This window comes from Micromesistius poutassou (assembly GCF_964030765.1).
Source record: "Micromesistius poutassou genome assembly, chromosome: 7".
In the NCBI taxonomy this organism is placed as follows: Eukaryota; Metazoa; Chordata; class Actinopteri; order Gadiformes; family Gadidae; genus Micromesistius; species Micromesistius poutassou.
This window is the reverse complement of record NC_140277.1, coordinates 8,720,446-8,740,002: the sequence shown is the minus strand read 5'-3', so window position 1 is coordinate 8,740,002 and position 19,557 is coordinate 8,720,446. Positions and strand designations below refer to the sequence as shown.

The 19,557-nt window shown below is 42.6% G+C and overlaps 1 protein-coding gene across 1 annotated transcript in view; it reads right to left on the bottom strand.

Annotated features, from left to right (window-relative positions):
- The window catches only part of LOC311350172 (protocadherin-15-like), a gene marked incomplete at its 5' end in the record, with an annotated part of 188,434 nt that overhangs the window by 25,994 nt on the left and 142,883 nt on the right, over positions 1–19,557 (bottom strand). The window contains 4 exons of the mRNA XM_084470183.1: positions 920–1,141; positions 5,715–5,842; positions 9,457–9,597; positions 10,578–10,687. Coding sequence (XP_084326309.1) covers positions 920–1,141; positions 5,715–5,842; positions 9,457–9,597; positions 10,578–10,687 — 601 coding nt within the window. The remainder of the gene's footprint in view (positions 1–919; positions 1,142–5,714; positions 5,843–9,456; positions 9,598–10,577; positions 10,688–19,557) is intronic.

Here is a 19,557-nt window from a genome sequence, read left to right as displayed (position 1 = left end):
GCAACACAAGATAAACTCAAACTAAAGTTTCTCTGAACAAGATAAACACATTTTTCAAAGGTTGGCTGGTTGCTTACTATGTCTAACTATATTTGCATATACGATTGAATGTGTGTGTGTGTGTGTGTGTGTGTTGTGTGGGCGTGGGACTGTGTGTCAGTGAGTGTGTATAGTGTGTATATTAGAGTGTGGGGGTGTGGAGACTCATATTTACAATTTTCGTCATGACATCAAACCCAACAGTGGTTCTTATTACAGCCCGCCAGCATTATAAGTCTTTTTTTTTTTACTTGTTCGTAAGTAGCAACATCATTAATAAAAACCTGTTCACCCTGTTGCAATCCTTGCAATGAAGTCAGTAAACATAGCTCTGTGGGTGAACAGTATTAAGAAATTTCTTTGCTCTATATTTGCTATATTTTATTTAATTGCTCTATTTATTTATAATTTCATGTTTCATCTTTCGTGGTTATACTTTGCTGTCCTTGAATGTCCTGAACAAGATAATTTTGTTTGCGCTGACATGAAATTATGACATTCCTTGATGTTGAGTGTTGACCACACATTGTCACTCACAGGATGAATGAAAATGTATTATTATTAACGACCAATGAATCAGTTAGATCAAATCTCACAAATCTCACAACACCGCCAGAATCTGTGCTGTTGCCGACGAATGAGTGAATGGATGACTTAACCATGTCACCGAAATCTCGCCACACTCATAACCACATATTCTCTGTCGATGATGAACGAATGAATAAAGCAAATAAATTAAATAACAGCGTCACCATTCTCTAGCCACATTCGCCGCCGTATCTGCACTGTTTCTGATGTGGACGAACGAAGCGAGTGAACAAACAAACAAACGAACGGAGTGACCCCCTCACGCATCCCCTCGCCCCAAACACACACTCACCACCACGTCGGCGCTGTTGCTGAGGCCGTTGCCGTAGTCGTCGGTGGCGATGACCTTGAAGGGGAAGTAGGAGCGGCGCATGTTGCGGTAGTTGATGGCCGACTTGATGATGCCCGTGTACGGCTCGATCACAAAGCTGTCGTGGGAGGCGCCCTCCTCCGCCGGCGGGATGATCAGCCGGTACGCCATGGCACTGAAGTTCCCGGTGTCTGCGTCGGTGGCCTGCGGTGGTTTAAACAACGTATTTAGTCGTCATTTGCCAAGCAGATGCTTTCATCCAAAGGGACTCACAAGCACGGCGGCGGATAATCGAAGCAGACAATCTGAATCAGAGTAACAAGAAACAATTCCAAATGCTGCGAGACAAACCAGGTTTCTTAAATAAAACATCTGGACAGGGTGAACAGTAACAAGGGAGGGCGCACACACCAGCTGAACACACAGAGCAGTTACACAAACACACACATAAACACACTGAATGGTAATGTCAATGTGAGAATAGCTCATATATGGTAAATGGTCCTCATTTATATAGCGCTTTTATCCAAAGCGTTTTACAGTGTTGACTGACATTCACCCATTCATGCACACATTCACACACCAATGGTGGAGTCAACCACGCAGGGCGAAAGCCAGCTCGTCAGGAGCAATTAGGGTGAGGTGTCTTGCTCAGGGACACCACGACACTCAGCTAGGAGGAGCCGATGATCGAACCAGCAACCTTATCCAGCCAACCCGCTCTACCTCCTGAGCTAATGCCGCCCCCAATGTAACAGTCCAGAAGAACGTAAAAGTGACATTTTTGGCACACAGTGTCTCCTGAATCAAATATTCCACATGACAGTGACATTCGGTGACACAAAGACACACTGGACATTTACTGGACAATGACTGTGTAGTGATACCGCCTGGCCATGATTTTGTAGTGATACCACCACGCCAGCAGGGGGAAAAATAGTTTCCCCAGGTGCCAGCTACATCATGAATACTTTGGCTGGCTCCCATGCCCACATCGATTTTATGAGCTGCTTGTCTATAGTGACATTGATAAATAGAAGCAATCTCTCTTCTTTCCCCCTCGGCATTGGCAACGTAAGGGAGAGAGAAACAATAAGATGCCGATGGCAGGGCTGGCTTTATATCAAGATCGTGAGATATCAAGATTCAAGAGGCGGGAAAAGATACAGACTTCCCTTATGATAAACCCTAAAATCAAACCAAGTGTGTTATAGTGTGAAATACTAATGTGAAGGGTGAAATGCTCAAATTGTTCAATCATTAAGAGGAAAACTGATTCGACTTGATATAAATGGCAATTGGACACGAAAGATTAATCTTGTTTTAAAAGCCTTCAGGGCTCAATCTTGGCCTTGATGTCAGCACAAAAAAGTCAACTTCACAATCCATTATGCGTCAGGCGGAAAAACAGACGATCTGGGCTTTGTGAGCAGGTTTGCGGGGGCAGTGAGGATTTAGACGAAATTTTGCATTGCTGTGCTTGTACGTTGTTCAACGGGGAGGTTCTCCACAGAGACACCATTGTAGGAGGAGGACCGCATGATTGGGGGCAGTGTGTTTCAGGGTGCCATGGCTCAAACCATTTGATGATGAAACCAGAGTGGTGGAGGAATATCTGGCTGTCCTCGAATCCCGCTCAGGCCGAGTCAGTGAACCGTGACTCTGTACGGTTCACTGCAGTACGTCATTGCAGACGGCGAGGGTTTGTCGACTTATTCCAGAAAGTTCTCTCCTTATCTCCTCTAACCCTCTGACGGATTAGCACTTCTGAATGTCTTCATTACTTCACTCATAAGCTCCTGAACTCCAGTGTCGTCTGTGCATTAAATAGCTTTTAACAGCCCAGCCTTGACCAGCACAGCCCTTCTGCTTCAAGAGGGACGGGTATATCATGTTGTGGATAGGAACTTCCACTCTGGTATGGGGGTTTGATCGTCACTGTTCACTGCAAGTGAGCAAGAAGCTGTATACCCCATCCTCAAAAACGTGTCTGAATGTTGTGCAGTTGGTTTGTATGAATGTGTCTGCTTGATGGTGCGTTAAACGCAACTTTCGGTCTTGAAACGATAAGGTGTCCTTATCGAGACCCGAAAATAAACTCCTTCCACTAGTAAACAGTTAAAACAAGTCTCTGTAAAGGTTTTAAATCAACACAGTGGAGACTGGCTACTGTGGGAATGCACTTCTTAAAGTACACTTCTCAAAGCTTCATCCACTCGCGCAAATGAGATCCTCTTCGGTAGGATTTCTCCGTAATGAAACAGGAAACAAGGCCAGTGTTGCCCCTCGCTGTTTTTGGTTTCCAGCCAAGGCTCTGTGCCGTCTCCTCCCAGAAGTTCTGCTACAGCATAGCATAGCATCGCAGGACTGCAGGATCCCAGATTACAAGCCCAGGGGTCACATTGAGTTACGGTATTGTTCGCTAAACTGTTATCCCTGTGCAATCTTCTCCAGCTGAAAGTCAAGCAATTTCCTAATGTGAACAACACTTTGCCAACTCCACAACCCAATTGTCTTTACAAATACACACAGTGAGTAATTACGGTTTGCTGAGATAACCTGAGAGCCCATCTCACCCCAGCTGGACTCCTCGTCTCTCTGCAACCGGGGATATCAGACGATAACAATCTACGATGTAGAAACAATCCTGAATGTCGTCAACGGCTGCATGTTACCGGCTTGTTGGGATAACTTTAAGATCACTGATCACTGATAACTTTAAGATCCCTGATCTTAAAGTTATCCTAACAAAGTATAGAGGTCAATAGGTCAATCGGCGACAAAGCACTTCCTCTAAAGCCAGTCATCATGATGAGTGCTAGCTTTAGAGGCAAGTGCTTGTGGGCGATCGACCTCCATCACCAATTGAACGAGGTCCCGATTTCCTAAAGCAATGTGGACCATGAATACAGATATGGAAACCATGAGCACAACATTAGAAAATAACTGCCATTAAAAGCATCCCCTCGTCGTCTTGTCAACGAGATTACAATGCACTTCACACTTTACAACTCAATATAAACAATGCTCTTGTTAAGTATGTAGGCACACAACAGAAAGTAATTCCAAAGTAAATACAACAATATTCTTTGGTAAATTAAGTAGTATGGCTTTCAGGTTATTAAATAGTGGTTAGGAATCCAATGTTTGTCCAATTAAATCACAAACATGGAAAGTTATTTAATTTCAAATCAAATCAAATCTTATATGGACTGGCTTCCCATTGCTTCCAACAGTAAACTTGTTTTATTGCATTATATAAAATGAAGCGTGCTTTTATCACCACTGTATTAACATCCGTTCAGAAAGCACTTAGATCTTCACAGTATTAGATATTCTCAACAATGCAGAATGTGATCAAATCGTTTGTTGAGTGAGATGACCACAAATAGGATTCCAACCTAAAGCTGGAGTAAAAATACTTTTAGTGTTTTAAGAATGGAATCTGGACTGTTTCAAAATAAGAGCGAGGTGTTTCCCACGCTCCAGTTGATCCAGTTGTTTAGCCAGGCTTGCAGAGAGAGTGAGAGAGAGAGACAGAGAGACCAAATGGTTTTGACGTCTACGCTGTTTGTAAGCACTAGTGAAAACCTCTAGACGCAGACACATGCACACACAATCTCACACACACAAGCACACGCAATTCCTCACATATAGATAGACATCCTCACATATAGATACACACAGAAACCCAATCCCCACCTCAGACACACAGATACAATCACAACACTGACATGCAGACAAACGCAATCCCATTGACACACACATCTACACACAGACACACAATTCCCCCACACACACTAATCTGCTAAACAGAGGCGAACAGAGGTGTGTCTCCTCATGCGAGACACAGGCCGTGGTTTCATCTCAGATCAAGGGTGATTGATCAAGATAATAAGTAAACTTTTAAAAAGTTTTAAAAGGACAAAGGAAAAAGTTATTCACTTTTTTAATCAGCCTTTTCCTAATAGGACACTTAAAAATACATTGGCGGAAACAAGGCTCCCGAGCAGCAACGCAAATGGAATACTGTGATCCTGAATCCAGGAGGGAGAGAAATAGAGTGCGATACAGAGATACAGACAGAGTGAGCGTGAGAGAGAGAGAGAGAGAGAGAGAGAGAGAGAGGTGCTAGGGCACGGTGCTACAGGGAATGGATGTGCTGAGTCATCCAGCGGAGTCAGGAGCTCAGGGGCTAAGCGTCCATGAGATGGACAGTAGATAAGACACATACATACTGCCCTCCCCGCTCCACTGAGGTGTATACCGGGACACACACCGATGGACTCCCAGCCCAGCCCAAAGGTTCTGGGCAGAGATTAACCGCAGTCACCGCGTCGATATCCTGCAGCGAGACCTAGCCTAGCCTAGCCTTCTTCCTGCTCATTAATGACGTGTATATTTCTCAAACAAAAGTGTAAGTCGCTTTGGATAAAAATCGCAAAATGGCAAACAAATAAAGTAAGTCAAAAGTACACGGCATTAGACTAGCTGACAACTAGAGCGAACAACACCAAATATTTCTCATAATGTATGTATTTATTCCCCACTTTATTTTCGACCAATTAAAACTTTGCTGCGTTTGTTGTACTTTCTCCTTGTGTAAAGCATTGCTAGTGAAAAAAAAAACAGGCCTAATTCTTTCAAAATAAATGACCCTTTCAGCTTGGCATATATGAATGTCAAGTACACAAATAGACCATGCTACACATCAAATGGCCGCCGACACTGCAGGGGGGGCGGGCACAGCGCGGCAGCAGGCGTGTGATTGGCTCACCACTATCTTCAGCACGGAGGAGAAGGTTTTGGTGTCCTCTGCCACGCCGCCGATGTAGAGCCGGCGGGTGAAGATGGGCCGGTGGTCGTTCTCGTCGCGGACGTTGATGAACACCTTGGCCGTGTTGGCTGGGGGGGGGGGGGGGAGGACAGCACAGGGGACACAGCAGGGGGGCCGGGTATTAGCGGAGAGGATCCGGAGTTTGAGACTTGTCTGCGGTCTAACCTTGTTGGCATCGCTGAGAAGGATGTGCCTAGCCGCTACCTGCACGTTAAGGACCTGACATTACACAGAGATTATTACATATGGAAAAAATCACTGTTTGCTTACGGTAACTGGTAAGGAGAGAGCAATGCAAAAATAAAGCAAATTCTACGACGCTGTAGTAGGCTGTCATCAATGTTTGTAACCCCCCTGCCAACAAAAACACCAAAGAGAGCTAGTTTTGTAGGAGGAAAGTCATGTTCCTGGTTTCCTAGCTTTCTCTGCCCAACTATGCTGACCTGCATGTGTACGTTTGGACATTGTTATATCTTTTGTCGGTTAGGAATTTTCTCGAAACTTGTCAACTGCTCCTTTAATGAAACTGAGTTACACTAAAGATGAAAGCTCATAATGGCAAGGATTCAGAAAAACCCACTGAATGCAGAGTAAAAAACGTTCAGGTTCATTTTGAAGGATGGCAAGATTATCCTGGCTAAAACTGCTTAAACTGCCCAACCAGGCTCATTCAATCTGGCCCCCTAATAATCCCCCTGTATAATTGGCTGATTCATTAATATCCTCACTCTCCACCTCAAACTGGTGTGTGGTGAGTGTTCTGGCACCGATTGGCTGCCGTTTATCACCCAAGTGGGTGCTTAGTGGTTAGTGAGGTCCCCTCCTTCACTGTAAGTGAAGGTAACAGAGTTTCCAGAAAATATTTTGTCCCAGGGACAAAATATTATGAATACCTGGTTAGTGGGTACTGTTTCACATCTTTTGAGTTTATGTCGTGGCAACAATCTCCATGTTCTCTATACAGTTTTTGTGTTCTTTTTCGAGATGTTTCAGCACAAGTGAGGCAGCATATAATCTTCTCAGATATTAATCAATATATTCCATCATTGAAAGTCTCTGAAAGATTGAACTCGCTCGTCTAATTATAGGAAGCCATGGGTTCTTTTGTCTAACTATTTTCATCAGGGCTGACAACTTCAAGTCAGCCACGAGGAGTTTAATTATGTTTTGATTAGAGCAGAGAGCTAGTTAGCGGGCAAGTCTGTTGTTATTGTCTCCTTCAATGCTCCCTAATGAGCACACACCACACACACACACGCAAACACACACGCAAACACACACACACACACACACACACACACACACACACACACACACACACACACACACACACACACACACACACACACACACACACACAGAGAACACTTGTGTTTACGCCTGTCACTATGCTCAGAGGGTACATTGGTGGGTAAATTGGTGTGATATAATATGTTATTATAAAATGATATTTTCTCCCAAGCGACTTCATTCACTGTATCGGGCATCAACATCTTCTGACCGGCATAATATATCGTGTCAAGTTTCCCTTTTCCCTTTTTGATGAGATTTTGTTTCTGGTATTTATTTCTGTTCTTCGGATGGGCTTGGGGGACCCTCGTAGGGGAAACAAGGAATATCAATGGTTCACCATTCAGAACAGACAACGGGCCGACAGTTTGTTGTTTGTGAGGTAATGTAACCCATGTGTTTATTTACATGCCTTAACTGCAACGTTCACAATCAGTCGAGGCACGGTGACTTGTCTGATTTGTTTTTAGAACCCAAAAACGAAAAGTATTTTTCTTCTTTGTCATGGGACGTTATTAAGATGCTCAAGAGAGTGAAGCACTTTCCGTGGAAGAAACGAAAGAAAACAAGCACTTTAAAAAAATTATACAATTATAATATGCTTAGTTTCTTTATGAATTTCTTGGAAATGCTTGTGTTTTTCTAAATCCAATCCTGCCCTACTTAACAAGTTAGCTGGAGCATTGCATGTCCTTAAGGGGTACAATAAGGAGGTAAACGTGACAAATCTCCCTAATTAGTCCAAGTTAATTTCAGACAGTGTTGTTCATGAATATATATTATAGCCAGCCAACACAGCTCCCCCTCAGACTGTGGTTGAGGGGAATACTAGTAATAAGGCAATGTCAAGGATCATTTTTCTTTCACGGCCGCACAGATATGCAGAATCATGTGACAGGACAGGCCAGGGGGAAATGAACAAACAAAAACACATTACACGCAATCATGGGTCTCAGGAAGATGTGACGTTGGAGGTTGTAGTAAGGGTCTCTGTCTCTGTCACTGTCTATCTGTCTCTCTCTCCCTTCCTATCTCTCTCAACCCTTGCTTTTCATAAAAATGTTACACTTCAGAACACAGGCACACATACTGTACATGCACACGCACGCACCCACGGACACATGCACACACACACACACACACACACACGAGGAGTGAGGAGACAAATGCGCAAACACATGCACACACAATCCAATACACACATACAAACACACACATTCATGAAGAAACAAATAAACAAACACGAATGAAAGGCATTTAATAAGGAAGACAGACAGAGTGCGTTCTCCATTAAGAGTTGAGATGGTAAATAGATTTAGTTATTTACCCTGCCCTGAAAAAGGTGTGAATATGTGTGTGTGTCTGTGTGTGTGTGTGTGTGTGTGTGTGTGTGTGTGCATGCAATCACCCAAGCTGGTATGTTCCTGCCAGGGTAGATAAATAATTATGCGGCAAGATTCTTATTTTACAAATCAGCCATGTTCTGCTCTGATAATCTAAAGGAGAAGAAGAAGAAGAAGAAGAAAAAGAAGAAGAAAAAGACGAGGAAGAAGAAGAAGAAGAAGAAGAAGAAGACGAAGAAGAAAAAGACGAGGAAGAAGAAGAAGAAGAAGAAGAAGAAGAAGAAGAAGAAAAAGACGAGGAAGAAGAAGAAGAAGAAGAAGAAGAAGAAGAAGAGAAAGAAGACGACGACAACTAAGAAGAAGAAGAAGAAGAAGAAGAAGAAGAAGAAGAAGAAGAAGAAGAAGAAGAAGAAGAAGAGGAAGAAGCCCCAGCATGCGCTCCTGATGTGCAATACAGGCACCACACCAGAGGGGCAGGGAGAGAGGGATAAAGGAGGGAGCCTGGTTCCTGGTGACAGAGTGGGAGACTCAACCCCGTAGACCATCTCTCTATCGGTCTTCCCAGTGCACTACTCGCTCTACCAGCGCACGTGTAGCTGCAGTGAGCTTGTGTGCATGCCTGCGTGATTGAGTGTGTCTTTGTCTTTGTTGAGAAACAAAGAGTCCAAGAGCAGTTAGTCAGTTAGAGAGAGAGAGATTAACATTGTATTTCTTTTCAGCCTCTTCAGCTAATTGTTTTCCAGTATGTAAAGCATCCTTGAGATACTTAATTAAAAGCCATCTGAAAGTCATATGTATAATATTATTTGAAATTCTATTCATTCATGATTATTTTTATTTGAAAAAAGATAGAAAAAAAGAGGAAGCGAGTGAGAGTGCTTAATGTTGTGCAGTGACATGACAAAATGTTTGAACATAATGTTCCCTCATGAGGACCAGCAGCAGCCATGATTAATTACTGATATCATTATAAATGTGCTTTAACAAACCCATCTCTCTCTCTCTCTCTCTCTCTTTCTCTCCCCCCCCCCCCCCCCCCCGGGTCTTACATTTGGAGGGCACTCTGAAGTTGGCCATCACCACCAGCATGGAGTCAGCCTGCACCCGGAGGACGTAACTGGTCAGGGTCTCGTAGTCCAACATCCGGGCCGTGTAGATCACCCCCGTCAGGTTGTTCACCATGAAGTGACCTGCAGGTGAAGAACAACAGAATGGCTTTAGCCTACAGCTAAACGCTTCCTTCTTCACTGTCAACCTACTCACTGTCTCATGGTTGTTGCTTCACTCTCAACTTTCACCCTCGTCCTCTTCCCCTGTCTCTGTCACTATTTAGTCGTTCAGTCAGACACTGGTATCCAATGGGACTTCCAGAGGATACTGGCACCCCAGGCTGCCCAGGAACATGGAGAGGATGGCTTGCACCATGACGCCTGCATGTTGGTCCGCGGACATTGGCAATCGAACCCATCGTGTGTGTTGAACAGTCTACCCAATGCATTAGTGTGTCCTCACCTCCCATCTGTTCTGCTCTTTATTCCCTCCTCCTCCACCTCCATCTCCTCCACCCCACCCTGTAAAAGTCAACCCCCCGTGCATCTGCCTGGCTTCATCAAGACACGACTCATGCAAGGAAACTAATTTATGGAAATTAAAAGAATGCGTGATTCATGGGAAGATAATCATGTTCGGAGTGACAGAACACTGTTTACAGTGACGACAGAGACGGAGAGGTTGCTTTGATGTGCTAGGACTGATGGGAGGAAAACATTTTGGGCTCCAACCTGTGGACAACAACAGGGGCTAATGTCTACAAAAAATTTAAAAAAATTAAAAAAATTAAAAAATAAGTGTGTGTGTCTGTGTGTGTGTGTGTGTGTGTGTGTGTGTGTGTGTGTGTGTGTGTGGATATGAAGCAAGTTCTGAAGCTTTTGTTGCCTAATGAGGAGGACCGGCAAATTTATTATCTAAGTCTAAGTCTAATCGATAGGTCAGCCCTGGTGTCACAGACTTTTATTTGGTCTTGGACTGTTTATTCTTGGTTCATTCATGAAAGTTAGAAGTTACGTGACGCAAATGCAAAATCCCTACGAACGCTATCCTGACGCCTGAATGCGGGCGGGAAAGACCAAGGTGCAGCCTGCGGCCCTGGCAATGCACCACCGTCACCTACCGCGTTCATTTCCGGACACGATGGAGTAGAAGATGATTTGGTCGACAGCCGCTGCCACGATAGTGCCCACAGATGTTCCAATGGGAGCCAGCTCACTGACCAAAGGAAACCTGGACGGAGCCGGGAGAGAGATAAGGATGCAGTAAAGCAACCGTATTTAAATATACAGACATATATTTAAGCACACCATCTTTCTCTCTCTATATATAAAGTACATGTATACATGTATATATAATGTCTCTATCTATCTATCTATCTATCTATATTTTCTGTGTCTGTCTGTCTGTCTGTATCAAGAGTAAGAGTGAGAGTGAGAGAGATAAAGAGAGAGAGAGAGAGAGAGAGAGAGAGAGAGAGAGAGAGAGAGAGAGAGAGAGAGAGAGAGAGAGAGAGATAGATACCATATCCTACATACCATACATACCATATCCTGTAGAAATAATGCATGGCATAAATAGCAGTGATTGGTCAGTGTCAGAGAGTAATAATTGAGGTTGAAAACATCTGTTTTACCAAGAGGCATTGTATTAACCTTATAATGCTACTGCCATCTCTCTCTCTGTCTCTCTCTCTCTCTCTCTCTCTCTCTCGCTCTCTCTTGCTCTCTCTCTCTTTGTCATCTCTCTCTCCACCACCATCACTCTCTCTCTCTTTCATCCCCAGGGATATCTCTTTGGCTATCTACCTCCCCCCCTCCCTTTCTCCCTTCTAAACATCTCCTTCTCTCTATCCCAGCCTCTCTCTCTCTCTTTCCCTATCTCTACATCAATGCTGCCTCTATTTTTCTCTCACTCTCCCTCCCTCCCCCACTCCATCTCTCTCTCCAGAACCGTCACTCCCTCTCCCTCTCCAATCTGTTTTGCTGTCTCTAAGACATGCCGATGTGCGTCTGTGCGTGCCTGGTACAACAGCCCTTTATTTCTCCACTTAGATGTGCCTCTTGCAAACACGACATGCCAGATTGAGCCATGCATGGTTTATTAAATGACACTCAACACCTCTCAATGTCAATGTTTAAAATAAACACATGAAAAGAATATCATCAAGCAGACAAGATCTGCCTCTGCTGTGGACAGATGTTTTTATTCTGAGTGACGTGCAGTGATCATAGATCCCTGCCACTCAACTTTCAGTCATTTCGGAGCTGGCTGCAAGGGTTAGGGATCTCCCACGAGGACGCCTGGAAGCAGGTGGCAGACATTGGGGATCAAGCCCCGGCGTCTTTCATCTCAGAGTCTAACACATTTGCTATCAAGGTATGCCCGTTTGACCACCCCCCCTCGTAACCCTGTGTTTGTGGTTATGAACCGCCACAGGTATCTGGGGGTGGGATTACATTGCCCTTTCTCCCCATGCCTTTGCTTTGATGCTTCTTGCCTGACCCAGCGGACCCTAGACATCCCATGAATAATATAAAGAATGGAGGCAGCTGTTGAGAAGAACGGCAATACCACGGCGTGTGGGTGTCAAAGCAGCCCCCGTTGACTGCTGTAGATTTCCATACATCCTCATGAAACTGAACCCAACATGAGAGGGCCCCGGCACAAAGAAGCTATAGAAGCGATTTCATGCTAAGCTTTGAATGCCTCAGGAGGTTCGGTTTGAAGAGGGCCTGTGGTAGACTTAGAGGTAGAGGGGAAATTTTGAGACCGCCATGTGCAAAACAAGATAGCATTAATTCATTGTTGGCGACAATGAATCAATTCATTGTTATACGAAATATATGAACATATGTAAAATGACAAGATGTGTTGTGGCGAGTGTGTCGTGACTCCCAGCCAAAAGGTACTGGGTTCGATCCCAAATGTCTGCAATCTATCTATTGCCATCCTTGAGCCTTGATGCCTTACCCCTACCTGCCCCTTAAATCCCATGTATCTGAACCCACCTTTAAATATCTTTGCATTTCAATAATGTACTCAACATTAATGTTGCTACAATCTCCGTTCATAAGAGTCAAACTATTTATGTTATCCTCTCTAAAAGATGACCAATGGTATTCTGTTAAAGAGAGTTAAGCAGGACAGGTAACCGAGATACACAAAGAAACCTAAAGTTTTACATTATATTCCAACACAAAACTTTCTTGCTTTCTCTCTTATTTAAATGAACAGCATGCCAATAATGGCATCACGTAGGCCTACACAGTATCTGTATACTGCTATTGTATACAAATAGTAATCGCAATGGCAATCAAAGTTTCACAATTTAGTATAATGCCATGCAGAGGAGCCGTAAGACTGTAAAGAAATAGCATTCATAGTCTCCTCCTGAGCTTAGGCTGAGGCTGAGGCTTAAAGCAGCACTAACTCAATCGCGAGGCTGGGAAGCACATAAACATAAACACAAAAGTATGTACAAAAGTACAAAAGCACGCACACGTGTTGTGCGTGCTCTTGCTCTTGATTTAATTGAATTGGCTCCATTTAAAGGATTATGTTAAAGGTGCCCCTCATTAGATAAATCATCTAAACAATCCGTTGAAAAAAAACATTGGAAAGACTAATTGAATGTTTTTAGATAGTTTCCATCTCTGAAAACAATTAGATCTTCTATTAGAGCTTCTATTGTAAGATCAAGCTATTCTAAAGATTCCTGCTCTGCTTCTCTGAAAGCCTTTAGTGACCTTGTAAGATCGCAATTAAAATATAGAAAAAAAAAAAAAAAAGGAAACAAGGCAAAAAAATACAGTTTAACTTCTATGTCAATTTAGATTTTGATTCAGGTACATCGGGCCTTTAATATTTCTTACTTCATTCTACTTTGCCCATCACAGACACAACCTAATAGGCAGCTGGGGTTGCTTCCATTACCCTTGGACTGTTCATGATTCTGTCTACTGAACCCATCGCGTCCTATTTGAGTGATCTATAGGCCACTGTATTCACTCGACATGCTGCTGTCAGAGATAGCATGCCGATGAGAAGAAACATCTTCTTCTGGGGTTCTGGAGGGGAAATTTGATTCTTCCATTCAGGAAATGGCTACGTTCATTCATATTAACCCACGCTTAGAAAGACGGCGTGAAGAAGAGCTACATGCTGATGTTCATTTTTTTTGTGAGGAACAATGGATTAAATCAACAAATCTGGGGAGATTTCTGACAATTAAGAAGCATAATGTCTTAACAAGCACAGTGTGTCTGAGTTTAATAAGAATCAGGAGATTACAGGGTAAGTTAATCAAACACAGAGAGTTAAGGCTGCTTGAATACGGAAATGAGCATAAGTGGGGGTAGCGTGGTTTATCTATGTGCACCACTGAACACAGCCTCATATAACCATTTAATTTATTCCAAATACAGAGGAGCAAAAGAGAGAGCAGAGCAGACATAGAGAACGAGGAAGAGGGGCATTGCGTAGGTTAAGGCAGAGCATGTTGATATATGTATAGAAAACTGTGTTGAGGAGCCAGAGAGGACTAGACACAGTGTAACAGAGACAACAGAGAGTACAGTGATAGGTCTAAAGGAAACAACATCATCTAGAGTTCCAGTGTCAACACAAGTGAGAGAAAGAGAGCGAGACAGATGGAGTATGCGGATAGGTCTATACCAAACATCGTCTGGAGTCCAGGTGTCAATGAGAGAGAGAGAGAGAGAGAGAGAGAGAGAGAGAGAGAGAGAGAGAGAGAGAGAGAGAGAGAGAGAGACTGAATGAGAGGTAGAGTATTTAGATCGGTCTGTAGGAAACGTCGTCCAGAGTCCTAGTGTCGACAGGAGATAGAGAAAAATAGATAAAAGATGAGAGAGAGAGAGAGAGAGAGAGAGAGAGAGAGAGAGAGAGAGAGAGAGAGAGAGAGAGAGAGAGAGAGAGAGAGAGAGACTGAAGGAGAGGAAGAGTGTGTTGATGGTGAGGTGACAGCCAGCACACCAACATAGCGGTAATGTGACACTGACAACGACTGGCATTTTCCCCTCTCTTTTTCTCCCTCGGTCTCCCTCTACACATGCATGCATTAAGCAGCGAGCAGGCAAAGCAAGTGAAAAAACACATAGTGGCCAGGTGTTATAGAATAGTATAGTGGGCAGGATAGTGTAGTGGCTATAATGTTTCTGTTTCTGAAAATAGTGTGTGTTCGACTCCTTACTCAACCTGTAGGCAACCTTGAGATAGATTCCTTCAATGCTACGTTTTTAATGGCATGCATCTGAATTCACTATAAGTCGCTTTGGATAAAATAATAAACCACATAATAGTAGTAGGCATTCATTTATACATTCATTCATGGTTTAAACGTTTTATCATATTGAAACGTACATTTCTCGTCCAGCCAGATGCCAATATATTATTCTGAAATATTTTATTATCTCGATCTTGAACACAACATACATGTTTCATGTGCATTAAGTACCAATTTAAGATTAATAGGAGCATCTTGCAGCACATTGAATGGAAGTTGTCTATTCTCAATGGCTGATTGAACAGAATCAGAAATACAGTATAAAATAGTATCATCCACACAAGTTGGATCAACACAAGTTGAATAAGACCAACATGGATAGAAGAAACAATATCATTGATATGAAGGGGGAACAGGACAGGATGAAGAATGGCTCCCTGCAGCAAGCCCATTTTAACTGTCAGGAATCCAAACTCTGCTCCCCCCATCCTCCCACACTGATGTGGATAACTCGGAAACCAGCTTCAAGAACCAGCTCCAACTGTATCAAACACCTTTGATAAATATTTTAACTGCCTTCTAAAATGTTGCCGGATCCGATTAGGAGCTGCTAATTAATTCCAAACAGGAGCTCGACTTGGCAGTCCTAACTACAGTTTCACACTTATTTCTTATGTGTCTAAATGTTGACCAATGGATTTGATCCCCTGTATGACTAGCTAGCTTGAAGCTTTGTTCCTTTCTTTAGGGAGAGATGATAGATAACCAAGGGCTTAAGGTGTCATATTCTAAGCTTTCTAAAAGGTGCATGTTTACTGACGATTAAGAGAAAATAATTAGACAAATAATACAGGGCTCTGTTCACATCTGGGATATCAGAGGTTTAGTGACTATCACTGTGATGAAGGTAATTTAAAATACTTGTTCATTTAAGTTGTTTACATTTCTCTTGATCACTACTAGAATTGTGTTCTTTGCAGTTTTTTAAATTTAACACAGTCACAATCCCCAATACACCACAGAAAATATGACATCCCTTAATGTCGACTTTGTATGACCTTTCAGATGTAGCATGGAAGGATCAATAATTATTTATGATATGTTGAGTTTTTTTCACATGCCCTTTTTTATATTGGTCAGACAGAGTAGTAGTAGTTGGTTGGTCAGACACAGCAGTCAGCCAATTTATGTTGAGGTCACCCAGAATTACAGTATTGATGAATTAGTTGAGCCAATTTATCTACAGTGGAGGAATCATATAACTGAGGTCTTTCCACTGCCACCATAGTAATTGAGTTGTTAGACCCTTTATTAACCTTGGGCTGTGAATTCAAAACATTTGGGATGGTTACAGAATGTAATATCATGACTGAAAACGTGATTTCACATATAGAGATACACCTTGGTCCCTTCCTGTTCCATCCATCCTACACAGATTAAAACCATTCAGATATGGAGTCATTGATAGCCTTCCCTAGCCAGGTTAACACTAAAATAGGGTCTGCATATTATACTCAAACTCTAAATTTAAATGAAGAAACCCCAAACAATTTCTGGATTCAATCACATTTGGGTGGGTGCAATCTCAGGCAGTGTAGAGAAAGTAAGATGGAGGGGGACTGATATTAGATTTGATGACAATACTAAATGTTTAGGATAGTTATTATTTAGTCTGGGAGTAATCAAAACAGAAATGCTAAACAATTGAACAGGCCATCATTCTTTAGCAAGTCATCTTTTGCAACAAATAGAGACACTCCAAGCCTGTGCTGAGAAACAATATTCTGTGAAATCTGAGAGTTCAGTATGAGAACTAAACAGACCTAGGCAGGAGGTGTGAGGAGCTGAATGGTGACATAGAGCCAGAAAGAGTAAAATAACACTTAACAGTTGGACAAACTGCGGGTCATGAGGTAAAAGCCTTGCAGGAGCCTAAGGTTAGTTCAATATTTTTCAGTAAAAGATGTGATCCTTCTGGGCAATGGTTGAGGGGGTGTCTTGCTTTAAAAGTCAGGTTGAGGAAAGATGGAAAGATAGTGGTGGGTGGTGCAATCCTTTAAATTCGTTGTTAAAGCAAGCAATTAAATTTATCAGCATATTTTGTCATATTGGTTGAACAATCTGTTAAACTATCTTGCTATCTTGACAACATGAAAAAGCAGGTTAAAAACCAACCAAGTAATGTAAATGACGTTGATACATAAAACATGCATGTATTAACTTCATAGCAGCAGATTTTGATGATCTAGTATCTGTAGGCTACATTTCAATGAGCAGTTACAATGTGCTTATTCCATTCATTCACATCTTCGTCTGACATCTCATTGTGGCATCAGGCTTCATATGCTTCTGAGGCTTTGGATGTGTGTTTCAGCCCAACGCAATGCCTCTTCCGGTGAATGTCCTGATCACTTTGTAAAAGTTGTGCATTATATTTTTTACTCCAACTGTATTTATACATTTTATATACTTTTATGAGACTCCACTAGCTCTAGACAAACTGAGGCCACCATATGGCATAATTTATGGTGACAAGACCAGACAAGACTTAACCTTCCTCAATAACAGTTTCTAATTTAATTAATGTATTAAACATTGAGAAAGAGCTGATGAATACAGTATGTGAATCACAAGTATGGCAAACTTTGGTATGTCATTGATGAGAAAATTAAGGCTTGGAATATAAGTTACTTTAGCTCAAAGAGCTAATACAGTGAGCGACAGGCAGGTTCAAAAGGGGTGGCCTTTAATCTTCTTATTTTGTTCTCCAAATGAAATTATCAATAAGTTTCAATAAGTTATCAGCCTTTTATCCTCCACTGATGGGTTTGACTGCCAAACTGGATTCCCGCCAAAACCACTTGACACTGCTCTCATTAAGCTTCTAAATGACATTTGTCTAAAAATGCAAACTGCCAAAACGTCAATCCCAGTATCCCTGTTCCTTACTGCTGTGTGCGACATGGTTGAACATGTTACTAAATAGACTAGAAAACTGGATTAGGACCGGCACAAGTTGACCACCAATCCCAAAAGCTTTTATTTTTGGGAACCCTATTTATGTGAATTATACATCAAATTGAGCAATTGAACAAAACAATAGTTAGATGTGCCATCATTTTCAACAGTTATGAACAATGAACAAAAGCAATTTGTTGTTTTCATTATGCTCATTTAGCTTGAAGACCAATTGAACTAGCTCATTGAATGGCCTTTGTGTGTGATCTGAGTAAAATAACTAAACCTTGCTGTAGTCTACTTTTCTTTAGAAATACTAGCAAAAATATTTTCAATCAATGACTTGAGGGCTTGTTTGCAGTGCCCTTTGTTGTTTGAATTATCCAATGTGTAGTGACAGACTGTAGCGACTTATTGCTGTGGAATTTAATCTGCAAAATGATTTTGGGCTTCAAAGACATGTACATTTATATTTGGCTTCAAGAAGGTTGTCTCACATCTGGCTGTATGTGAGTCTTGATACTAAGAACTATAGTGTATTAGCATTACAATTGGTTAGACCAGTGGTTCTCAAACTTTTTCGGTCACCCCCCACTTTGGACAAGGGGGGATGTTCAAGCCCCACCTGCCCCCATCACCCCAACACAACGCTAACGAAATACGCCAAGCTTAACATCTCCACATTTATTGAAGTAACATCAAGTTACATCATGTTGTATCTAAATTCTAACTCAATAACGTCAAATAACAGCAAGTTCAACAACAAGAGAAAATAAAAGTGCAGCTGTGTCATGACTTGTACCAAGTTCAGAAAAAGAGAAAATAAAAGTGCCACTTTGCAATCTGTTAAAAAAAAAAAAAGACGAGCAATGCATTTGGCAAGACAGGTGAGCAATTGAACTTATGAGACCTATACTTGCATGAGTGGCTGCAAAGCTGCAAGCTTAAAATGTTCAAATGTAGGCCTATTTCAAATTAAAAAAAAATCATTATTAGTGACACATCTACAAAATATGCGAGCAGTGCCCCCCCAGCCGAGAAGAGAGCTGGAGTGTCAGCGGACACGCTATCGGACGGGGAGGACTCCAGTGACGAGGCTCAGCATCGGGACGAAGCTGCTGCTTGGTTACAACACCTAAAGACGACTCTGTCGGTGTGTGATCGCGGTGGCGAGAAGCACGGTCGTTCGTTTCCCAATATCGCTCAGATGGACAGATTTATCCTCGCCACCCCTGCTCAGTGCGTCCCGCGCAGCAAGAGAGCGAGACTTCTCCGGTGCTGGATCTGATATTCAGGTCGGATGTGGTTTTAAGTTGTGCGGGTATAAGGACGGGTGCGGGTTTGCAACATGAGAGGCGTGCAGGACTCTGCTCTGCTCACCTCTCTCTCCGTCCCGCTCTGCCCCCGGCCCCCGCTCTTCCGCTCGCGTCACTTTTTAAAATCCCCTTCAGCGAGAAACATGTATTTGCCACATCTTGCTCCGACTGTTTTTGACTGACTAATTTTAAAATGTTTAGCCACCGTGGCCTACAGGCAGGTTAACGAGCACAGCGACGCGGCGCCCCCGATGTAGAATGACGACAGCACTTATTTTATAGCATGAACAAGTATTGATATATATAGGCCTATATATATCTTATAGCGACATTCTGCTTGAAAATACGAGATATGACTTGTGGTCCATATCGCCCAGCCCTACTGTCAAGCTTTCACTCCTACCATAAGAAATGTGGAGTTTTCAGTGAAATTTCCTCCCGTTTGTCGCGCCCCACCTGTCACGTCTCTGTTCCCCACCAGTGGGGCGCGCCCCACACTTTGAGAACCGCTGGGTTAGACTAACTTTAACTCTGTTGCTGCTGTGTTGGTTTTTGCTGTATTCTGGTTGTTGCTGTGTTGTGGT